This window comes from Hippocampus comes, unplaced genomic scaffold (assembly GCF_001891065.2).
Source record: "Hippocampus comes isolate QL1 unplaced genomic scaffold, H_comes_QL1_v1.1 scaffold181, whole genome shotgun sequence".
Taxonomy (NCBI): domain Eukaryota; kingdom Metazoa; phylum Chordata; class Actinopteri; order Syngnathiformes; family Syngnathidae; genus Hippocampus; species Hippocampus comes.
In genome coordinates, this window is record NW_017805136.1 from 247,656 (window position 1) to 258,910 (window position 11,255).

Below are 11,255 nucleotides of genomic sequence, written 5' to 3' on the forward strand. Positions count from 1 at the left end.
TCCCACATTCCAAAAACATGCATGGCAGGTTAATGGAACACTCTAAATTGTCCCTGCGTGTGAGTGTGAGCGCAGAAGGTTGTTCGTCTCTGTGTGCCCTGCAAACTGGTTCAGGGTGTCCCCCGCCTACAGCCCGAAGACAGCTGGGATAGGCTCCAGCACGCCCCGTGACCCTTGTGAGGATAAAGCGGTTCAGAAAATAGATGGATGAATGGATGGACGGAAAAACTGGTGTCAGAGGCTTATTTTTCCTCAAAATGTGACTTTCTCTGGAATTTGTTCAAAACAGCTGCTCCAAACCAAAATGGATGATTTTCTGTCCTCGGGAGTTTTTCCTGTGCCATGTTACGATAGAAAGACAGGTCTCCCCAATTTTATGCTGATCTATGCAACTGGTGTCAGGGGCTGAACTTTCCAGTTGCATTTGTGCAACCTTCTTCATGACGAATCCAGAAAATGGTCATCCGAACCTTTGGCGCCACACTCGGGCCGCCTCGGCAACAAAAGTAAGTTTGCAATGTGTCTTGAGGCTCATTTGGACGAATTCCCAAGTCGGAGTCGGTCAAAGTATCCGTGCTGGAAGCAACTGTGTTGCAGAAGGAACTACAGAGTGCACATAAATAATTTGGTCCTCTCTGGGGAAGGACAGGATGAAGACGCAGAAAAACTAGGAGGAAAATATCTCTGGCAACAGTTGGAACCAGATATGACAGCAAAAACTCATGCAAAAAGGGTTTTGAATTATTAGTCACAGTTGAGACACAAATAAAACATGGGCTCCGATTCAAATAGAAATATACAGTCTAGAGGAGTGAGCCACAGAATTGGACAATGACATAAAAAAAAAAGGTGCGTGTGTGTGTGTGTGTGTGTGTGTGTGTGTGTGAGGTGTGGGGGGAGGGAGGTCGGTGGGGTAAGATCAAGGATTGGGTAACGCTGCAAAAATGGTTGCGGGGGTCCGCAGTCAGACGGAGCAGCTGCTGGGATATTTGAGCGCATTCCGGATCCCTGACACAAATTGAATTAATGGGCTGAGAGGGAGCCCGGGCCCAAGAGTCCCTTCCGCCTCACCTCAAGCCCCCCCCCATGCGCCCCCCTGCCCGTCTTTATAATCCCTACAACGACTCTCTCAATCACCCCGCTGTCCCTCCTCAGCAGCAGGAGCAACAGCAGCCCACCCTCTTAAGTCAACACCTCCGCAAAGGGCAGTAAAAGACGTAGGTGGTTCGGGGGGGGGCTCGGGTGACAAGCGGCAGGTGCGCGACGCCAGTCCGCCATTACGTCCTTCCCCGGTGGGCACCCGTGACGGAACACCCAGGAAGAGAGTCTTGACGAGTAACTATTGTGGTAACCACTCTATTCCTGCTAAATCGAATGATAGCTAACCCCCCTTTTCACACTGCACTTAGCAATCTAACCCGGCAGCAAACGCGTCCCTGCTTACTCGCTGCTACGTCAACACTTCACTGGCAATCCGGTCGCCTTTGTCTTTCCACAACTGCTGCGCGAGCCTTTCAAGCGGACCAAGTGCAGTGCGAAAAGGGCTTTTAGGCTGTCCGTGGCAAGTTTCTGGAAAACAGGACCTGTGTCTTGACAAACGCGGCAGCGAAAGGCCTGCTATTTCCCGCCACTGATGAAAACACGGGGTCATGCCAGGGAAAGCCTATTTGCGCAAAGTTTTGCCGGTACCGTCTTCAGGTTGCTCGGCGTCATATGTTCCGCTTGACCTCTTCGCTGGATGGGCAAAGCGTTTTGCTGAATCAATCTTTTGTTGACGCCGAGTTCCTGTGCGGTCGTTCCGGCCCGACTTTCTCCGGCTTTGCGCGATTGCCTACTGGAGGGATTCTGTGTTTTCATCAGCGGTGGTGGTGGTGGTGGTGGTGAGCGGGCTTTCCACCGCCTTGTTTGTCAAGAGTCGAGGCCGTTTCGAGAAAATGATCATGAAACACGTCAATTGTACAAGTCAACACAAACTACAACACACTTTTAAAAGGCGTTGTGAATGTATTCCAAGGCAAAATGCAAGTTTAAAATGTTATATGGATCCGGGTCACGGCACCAACTGAAGAGAGATTGAATGGCATTGCCATTCATTTTATTAGGCAATCGTTGATTTGACTTTACCTGGCCCAGCATGTCAGGTGCCATGGGGAAGGTGGGCCAGATGGACGAGTAGACCCCGAAGAAGACCAGCCACAGGAGCATGCTTCCCCACACGGCCAGGTGGGAGAACTGGACACAAGAGGATGACGAGGTCAAATAGTGCAAATAGGGTCTCAATATAGACGTCCGGGGGCCCCTTCACTCTGTGATGTGCTACAAGGGGTGTCAATTCCAGTCATAAAAGCCACCCCAAAAAAAAAAAAAAAAAAAAAATGTCCATCTGTGAGTTGTGTTCCCGTTTCCGCGCTCAGCTGTTGGCTGACACGTCGTGTGGAAATGCATCTGGTGTGCCTGCCAAACATTTAGCAGCCCTGCTTGCGTGTTCACAGCGCTAGCAATGCGCGGCGTGTCCGCCCGTGGCTGTTTAGCGTCAAATGTGTCAAACACCTGATCTGTTCCATATGTTTCGTCATACAGGAGGTGGAATCATATTCAATTATTAAAGCGTGAGTAAGATTCTGTTTAAGAATTATTTTTTATGAGAGGGGGAAAAAAAAAGGTGAAGAATGTTTTAACTAAATTATTCCATGATAAAGACTCATATTTTTGAAAGAAAAAGATCTTGATGAAAATTATTTTTTAAAAAGTAGTAATGTTGGAAAGTCGGATTTTCCTCTTCAGTCGTAGTAAAATTCCAGATTTGTAAAAGGTGTTATTTTTTTTTAAGTACCAAAAAAACCAAGAAAATCACTATTACACATTTTTAATAGGAAAATGACAATTACTATGAAAAAAAATCAAAATCACAAAAAGGAACAATTAAAAAAAATAATTAAAAAAAAGAGACAAATTCAGATTCATTTTTAGAAAATAAGTTATACAATATCAACTTTTTTTTATTTATAGAAAAAAAACTACTAAAATGAAAAGGTTTGCACTTTTGGGGGGGAAAATAATTATTCTAATAAAATCTTTCTTCAGTCTATCTTCAGCCAGAACCTTATTAGATTTAAGATTTTATTTGGAATATTAATATGTCCTGTAAAATTATATATTTGATATTTTCCTTCATAATTTTAGCACTTTACGCAACTAAAATGACTTTTTTTTTTAATTTGCCTTGTAATTTTGCCGGTGTACTCTTCTAACATTATCATTTTTAAAACCTTTTTTTATACCCCCAATTCCATTATTCCCATTGCTGATATTGTCCCATATAAAAAGTGCCTGGAAAAAACATTGGTAAGCGAATAGCATTTTTTTTCCCCCCCGATCGCATTTCCTTCCACTTGTTGGCCTTTCGATACGAGCCGTAATTCATAGCGGGCGGTTGGTTGGTTGGAGCCGGGGGGGGAAGTACGAGGGTCTCAATGCGCTTACCCGGGTCCAAGCGGTGGTCTCCATTCCAGCTTTCAGACACACTGTGACGACGACATACTGCAGACACAACCAATGACAAACGGTCTCAGATCGCTGGCGCACAAAAATACCTCAAATCATCCACTGGGGTGTTAGGGAGGAACATTGCGATTGTGTGTGTCAGACACAGACGGGAAGAAGCGCCCGCCTCACCCCTCCGAAGGAGGAGACAAAAGTCCAGCAGATTATTGTGCAAAAAAGAAAAAAAAAAAAAAAGAGAGAAAACTCACCGTATAGACCATGTTTCCAACAAAAAGGTAGTCGTTGCCCTGACCGTTTTTGAAGGGCGAGTCTGTGCACGCACAAACACACACACAAAAACACACGTTGATTTATGTGTTAAGGTTTTTAAAAAAAAAAAAAAAAAGGGAGAGCTATTCAGAAAAAAAGGTGCGGAATAACCTCGTTAATATTAAATGCAAAAAAAGTTGGAATGCATTAAAAAAAAAGGAAAAAGAAAAAGTTGTAATTTAACCCAAATTTTTGGTCAAAATTCACAAAGGTTTTTTTTTTTTTTTTTGCTAAGTCATAATTTATGAAAAGGATTCCTCCATCTATTTTCTGAACCAGTCAAATTATCCATCCACTTGCTGTTTTATTTTTAAGAAAAACCAATTAGAACACAAAATAAAGTTGTACTGTTAGGAGTCTCTTTTTTGAAACAAAAATCACAATATCCCAACCAAAAATACCAATAAAATTATTTTGAAACATTCTGAAAACTTTTTTTCCCCAAGAAATAAAGAGATGATAGAAGGAAAAAAAAATATGACTCAATGAGCGTTCACGCTGACATACTCACCATGCTCCAACATCTTGAGAGGAAACCAAAAGAGAATAATCGAGTGAATCAGTGCGTTGATACAGTGACCCCAAAACACCTGAAGACACACACACACACACACACACACACACACACACACACACACACACACACACACACGTTAAAAAAAATAAAACATTCTGTACACACACACACGTGAATATTGAACACACGTACGACAGACTGCAGCCACCGAAAGAAAGACTTCCTTATCCGCCACCTATGAATCTCCCGAGGGTCGCCATGGAAACGGCCCAGGCCCGCCCCTTTCGGACACTCTTGTTGACTTGCCGGCGCGCCAAACAAACAGCGCTCGCCAAAACCTCATGAGACCGTGCCAATGCCGAGCGAGACTGTGTGTTTTGTGTGTGTGTGCGTGTTGGTTGTGCGAGCACCTTGGTGTTGAAGCCCTCGGCATTCTGGGTGATCCGGTAGAGTTGAGGGAAGCGCAGCATGTTCTGTTGGCTGCACGGCCGGTCGAAGATGCCCAAAGTGAACGGAGGCAGGGCCGTGAATATCTGGGAAACACACACACACACACACACACACACACTCACGCACACACACACACACACTCACGCACACACACACACACACACACACACACACACACACACACACACGCAATACATTAAATGCACACAGCATCATATTAAGAAAAGACACTCGGAATGAAATTATGTATTTTTCCAAGTGTTTTTTTCAAGAAGGAATTTTGTAGTATAAAAAAAAGTGGATTAACCCATCCGCGGACATCGATTACGACAGTGGACAGTTTATCATGTTATCAGGTTACAGGGTGCATGAAAGGCTTTAAAAAAAAAAAAAGTTTTATAATGCTTAACAAAAGTGTCATTTTCTGAGAAAGCTTTTACGATCATGGGGGGAAAAAAGTATTATTTGAGGAAAAAGCACTTTTCCTAACAAACTGAGTGATCTTACTTATTTATTTATTTATTTATTTTCAAAGGGGGGGAAGCTCGTGATGTGAAATTTTTTTTCACAGAGTGAAAAGGTGGACTTCTCCCAGGACAAAATTTGTAATATTCTGGGAGAAAAGATGGGTTTTCCAAATTTAAAAGTTGTAAATATATTAGAATTTGTGCTTTTGTGAAAAAAAAAAAAACAAATTTTTTCAGATTTAAAAAAAAAAAAAAGATGTAATACCATTTTAAAGTTGTAAATATATTTAAATATTGTTTTAAAAAAAGCTGATTTTCTACTAAAATTCAAATATGCAAGAAAGAAAACGTTATTGATGTGAAAAAGTCAAAAAGCTGTAGAATGTATTTTTTGGGGACGAAACGTTTAGGATCCTGTTGATCTTCAAGAAAAAGCACACGAAAAAAAAAATTCTAATACAAAAGTCAGACATTTGCAAAAAAGAAAGTATTAATTCCATTAAAACAGTCCAATAAAAAAATCTCTCTCTCTCTCTCTCTCTCTATATATATGTCATAACTTTTTTTTTTTTCAAGAAAAAGTTTGGTGAGGCGAAAAAAAAAAAAGATTTTTTTTCGGGATAAAAGTTGCATTTTTGAGAAATAAGGCATAATCTTGTTGACATTTTCCCCAGAAGCTGTAACCTTTCCAAAAGTGGGTGGGTGGGCTAAAGGTGTGTTTGGAAAAGCGTCTTAGTCGACAAGTCGAACGAACGGCTTGCTCGCCCATCAGAGGTTACTCACCACATTGTAGAGGCCAATGCACCAGCGCTCAAAGAGGATCTGTCCTGAGAAGCCGTTGACAAAGGCAAACCACAGCTGAGGACAGACACAAAACAACAGCGACGTGGGTGAGGAGACCCTCGCCAGACATTATTTCGTTATCACAACTTCCTGCTTTTGTGCTGCTGTTGTCCACTTGTAGAGAAGCTGTTTGGCTGACAAAGGACTTTGATTTGGATATTCAGCAACTGATCGATTGCAAGAAAAGCTTATTTCAAGATTGACGTCGTATTTGAGTGACGACGGAGACGCGCACGTTCGCTGTCGCGTGTGCATTTTCATTCGCGCCATTCAGCGCAAAGTCAAATGAGGCTCATCAGACAACACGCAGATTGGGTTGCATTCCAGTTTAAGCGCGTCTGCCGCTGATGTATGAAGTGTTCAAACGTGATGTCGGATTTCCTGCAAATCCATTGCGCCGTCTGGTATCCATCACTGGAATGTGGTGAAAACGCACCCGCGAACATCACGCCGAACATGAGGTTTTGCCTAATTGACCTCAACAGAAACACGCAACCGAAGGGAGCGTGTCATGCAAAATTGTCAGATTTCTACAAGCTGTACATTTTTTTTTCCCAAAGGCAAGTTGTAGCGGGAGGTTACACACAAAAAAAAAGCTTTTTTTTTCCTCAACAAAAAGGTCACAATCCAGCTGTGATGGTTGTAGTGTTATTTAAAAAAAACACAAAAATAGATGTTTAGAAAAAAAAGTTGTAATCTTTCAAAATATTATGACGTTGGAGAAAAAAAGTCAAAATATGACAAGAAAAAAATATTTCCTTGAATTTACAATGCAAAATAAATGTTTTTTTTCAGAATCTTTTTGCTTGAAATGTAAAAGTGTAAAAATCTTTTTCCAAGAATAAATTTTTTTAATTTGAATGATTCTAGTAAAAAATTTAAGTTATATTTTTTTACAGGAAATTGAAAAAAAAAAAACATTCTATGGGGAACAAACGGAACTCAGCCGTAATATTACAAGAGAAAAAAAATTGGGGGAAAAAATGTGTAAAATAGTTACTTTTACAGAAAAAAGCAAGCCAAAACTTAATTTGTTCTAAGATTCTCAGCCAATCAAAAATGCTCTTTCCTATCACATGACCTTTTACAAAAAAAAAAAAAACTTTCCATGATGAAGCCACAAGGCCTTACCAAAGAGAAATATATTCATCGTGTGTTTGACAATAATACGACACTACGTTTTGAATTTCATATACAGCCTTGGTGAAAAAATAAAAAAAGCGAAGCGGGGAGAGTTTCTGTGACCCAAGCGCAATCAATGAACGGCATCTTCCTCTTTGTATTTTGTATAATACACAGTGGCTACATTCTTCTTTGACAATGGCGCCATGTTGTTTGTGACCTCCCCCCTCCCCTCAAGATGCTCTTCCACCTTTTGGCCTCAACGGAGCCTGACATAGGAGATAGTAACACACACACACACACACACACACACACACACACACACACACACACACACACACACACACACACACACACGCACAGTAGAGTGCCATTAGGAACTGCACCTGCCGGCATCCTTAATGTCAGACAGACAGTCGGTCGGGGCAGGGACGTGGGTGGGTCAAGGGGGTTTGGGGGGCACAGCTGACAGCCCCCCCACTGTTTCAAAACAGCCAGGCAAGGACAGCTGATCTCACACACAAACACAAAGAGCCTGAAACGGGAGGGAAATCCTTTGCTATCTGGGGGCCCTTCAGTTGCTATGATGGCCATGCAACATTTAGAAAATACACACATATTTGAATTAAAACATAGACCCTCCCGCCCTCCAAAGAAGTAAAAAATATCAGACAGAAATTTTGGGAAATTATTTAGTTAGTGCGTCAACCTCACAGTGCAGAGGTACCGGGTTCAATTCCAGCTCTGGCCTCCCTGTGTGGAGTTTGCGTGGGTTTTCTCCGGGTACTCAGATTTCCTCCCACATTCCAAAAACATGCACGGCAGGCTGATTGAACACTCGAAATTGTCCATAGGTGGGAGCGCGAATCTCTGTGTGCCCCTACGGTTGGCTGGCAACCGGTTCAGGGTGTCCCCCGCCTACTGCTTAAAGACAGCTGGGATAAGCTCCAGCACCCCCCGCGACCTTTGTGAGGATAAAGCGGATCGGAAAATGTTAGGATAAGTCACGGCTAACATGGCTCCTACGCCAATGGTATATGTCAGGCTCGTCTTGCGGTATCGTTCTCATGGTATCGGACGTCAAGTATTGGCGCATTCCTCGATGGATTCGTGCTTGTTTTGTAAAAAGGGCCACACTTTTTGGGAGCACACAAACACAAACACAAACACACACACACACATACACACAACGCTGATTGTCGGAGCCAAGGTCTCAACAGCGCCTATCTAAACATTTCGCCTGTGCATCGGAGACAGAAAGCAGACACCACAAGGGCACCTCGTCCATCACTGTCAAGCGTGTTGGGCAACAGCTGCAAATCGTCTCTGTTCATGCAACTGTCTGTGCGTGTGCGTGCGTGTGTGTGCGTGTGTGTGTGTGTGTGTGTACCTCGATGATGTAGAGCACTACGTTCTTGTAAAAGCAGTAGAGGATGCACTTGGTGACACGGTTGTAGCTCCACGCGCCGTGCACCAGCAGCAGTTTCTCCAGGTATGAGAACTGTCAATCACACGTGCGCACACACACACACACACACACACACACACACACACATACGAAATCAAGAGAATTATGTCGCCATTTAAAACGCCCAAACAAATTTGTCTTCCAGTCCACTGTCTTAATGTTAACGCTAAATAGCAGCTATGTTGCGGTGTTAAAAAACAAAACAAAACAAAAAAAAAAAAACCAACATTGCATTTTTTTTGTATGACTATAAACGCACTTAATTCAAAGATTCCAAATTTCGTGAAGTAGCCAGACTATGACCAATATGAAGGGGAAAGTGCAGACGAGTGTTGCCGTGATCGGCAGGCAGATTGTGTGAGGAGCCCGGGGGGGGCAGCGAGATAATTTTTTTTTTTTAACAAACAGTGTAAAATGACACCGCCTGTGTGCGTGTGCATGTGTGTATCACACTGACAAGATAAACTCTGGAATTAAGGGTTGAAATTCCTTTTGTCTTCCATTTTATCTGCTTTGGGGAATTTTAAACCCTGATGATGATGGAAATGAGGCTGTTTGAAACAAATGGGTTTATTCAGGATTGTTGGGATTATGTTTTATGTTGTTTTGGGTTTTTTATGAGGGCACCATCTCTGAAGAATTTTTCCTAATTTCAATTTTTTAATTGATTTGGGTTTTTTTTTTCATTGATGTAAAGTTAGATTTGAAAATTTTTACATGTAGATTTTTTTTCCTATTGACTGATTTTAGTGACTACAAAAATCTGTTAAACCTTGTAGGATTAAATGTGTTTATATTTGTATGTGTCCGGGAAATTTTTTTTTTTTTACTCCAGATTTTATTTTCCTTTATTGGATTATTTTATTTTACTCAACAACAAAAACAAAAATGTTTGTTATTCTTGATTGTCATCATTGTTAGGACAGAACCAAATATTTGGTAGATGTGAACATTTTTTATTTATTATATTCATCATTAAGTTTGAATATTATATTTTACTCAACAAAAAAATAATAGTTTTACCACTATAATTATTGAAGTTAAATTTTATCGATAAAAAATCTTAGTGCTGAATCAAACTATGGGGAAAAAATGGGACACACTGAAACACAGTATTTTTTTTTTTTTTAAACATTCATCCTAATTGCCATTATATCATCAAAATCCATTATATGTTTGAAATACAATCTGATGCAAGCGAGCAGCGCGGCCACACCTGCGCGATGGAGTAGTCGGAGGAGTTGGTGGCCTGCATGCCCTCGTTGCCGCTGATGCCCACGCCCACGTGCGCCGTCTGGATCATGCCCACGTCGTTGGCGCCGTCGCCGATGGCCAGCGTGATGGCCTTCACGTGCTTCTTCACCATGTCCACGATTTCAGACTTCTGCAGCGGCGACACTCTACGGCACAGACGCGCACACAAACAAACAGACAAAAAACGGTTTGAAATAATCAACAAAATCATCACAGGAATGATGAAAACTTAACGTCTATTTTGGGAGGTTTCTACTTGTGTGTGTGTGTGTGTGTGTGTGCGCGCGCGCCTCAGGTGCTTCTCCACCCTCTTGACCTGTACGCATCACCGATCCCTGTCGACAACCAGTTCTGTCTGTCCAGAGACAATTGCAAGGCTCCATTACAAGAAGCTTCCCTTGAGGGGTACTCTGACAGCAGTGAGGTCATACGGGGAGGGGGATGGTCACAAAACGAAAAATACCGTTGAGGTCATTTCGATTTGAAGTCAAAACATTACACATTGTTCTGTTGGCATCGTTGGTATGAACAAGCTTGTATTGTTATCCATAGGTATTTTCGTGATGTTATCATTTGAAAAGACGTTCCTTTGGTGATGTTTATGTAAACGTCAAGATTCATGCTAACGCTCACTATTTGCGTTAGCACAATGACGTCTTATCACGATAGCAATTGAGGTAATGTTGGGTTATTAAGTTGATACAGACTGAATTTAAGGTGTTTTCATTGTAACGGAACGTGATGTGACGCGCAAGTGAAGTGAAACAATATGGCGGCTAATAAGCTAGCACGAGATGTTAGCCTCTCAGTTCGCATCTTCATTCGATGCCTTCATTTTCACCTTCAATTAAAATGACGTTAAAGAGTGGAGAATTTTCATTTATCATCAAAATGTCAAGTTAATGTTTTAAACAGGAGCCGATTTTGGGGTGAGGCAGCCATTTTGGATGTCGAGGGGAAGGACAGACAATAGGAAGACGGCCGTTTGTTTGCAAGGCTTTGGCGAGCAAGACCCCGCCGGATACAGCCTGGAAATGCAATGAGTCAATTACTTCCCTCCTGCCTGCACACTCACTCACTCTCACACACACACACACACACACACACACACACACACACACACACACACACACACACACACAAAAGACGAGGAATGGAAACTCTTTTGTTAAGCTTTACAGCTGCTTGTGAGTGGAAACGTCATGGAAAAAAAAAGGGAACAGGATGTAAACATTCAGCATGGAAGCCATCACTACCGTGTCACATAAACACATGTAATGGAAGCATTCCCACCCGGCCCAACACACCCCCCCAGGGCAAC

The 11,255-nt window shown here is 42.2% G+C and overlaps 1 protein-coding gene across 1 annotated transcript in view; it reads right to left on the reverse strand.

Moving 5' to 3' along the window:
- Window positions 1–11,255, reverse strand: part of atp8a2 (ATPase phospholipid transporting 8A2) — a gene marked incomplete at its 5' end in the record, with an annotated part of 43,008 nt that overhangs the window by 12,402 nt on the left and 19,351 nt on the right. Inside the window, 8 exons of the mRNA XM_019866828.1 lie at window positions 2,125–2,232; window positions 3,484–3,540; window positions 3,753–3,814; window positions 4,325–4,403; window positions 4,741–4,863; window positions 6,031–6,105; window positions 8,603–8,713; window positions 9,897–10,080. Coding sequence (XP_019722387.1) covers window positions 2,125–2,232; window positions 3,484–3,540; window positions 3,753–3,814; window positions 4,325–4,403; window positions 4,741–4,863; window positions 6,031–6,105; window positions 8,603–8,713; window positions 9,897–10,080 — 799 coding nt within the window. The remainder of the gene's footprint in view (window positions 1–2,124; window positions 2,233–3,483; window positions 3,541–3,752; window positions 3,815–4,324; window positions 4,404–4,740; window positions 4,864–6,030; window positions 6,106–8,602; window positions 8,714–9,896; window positions 10,081–11,255) is intronic.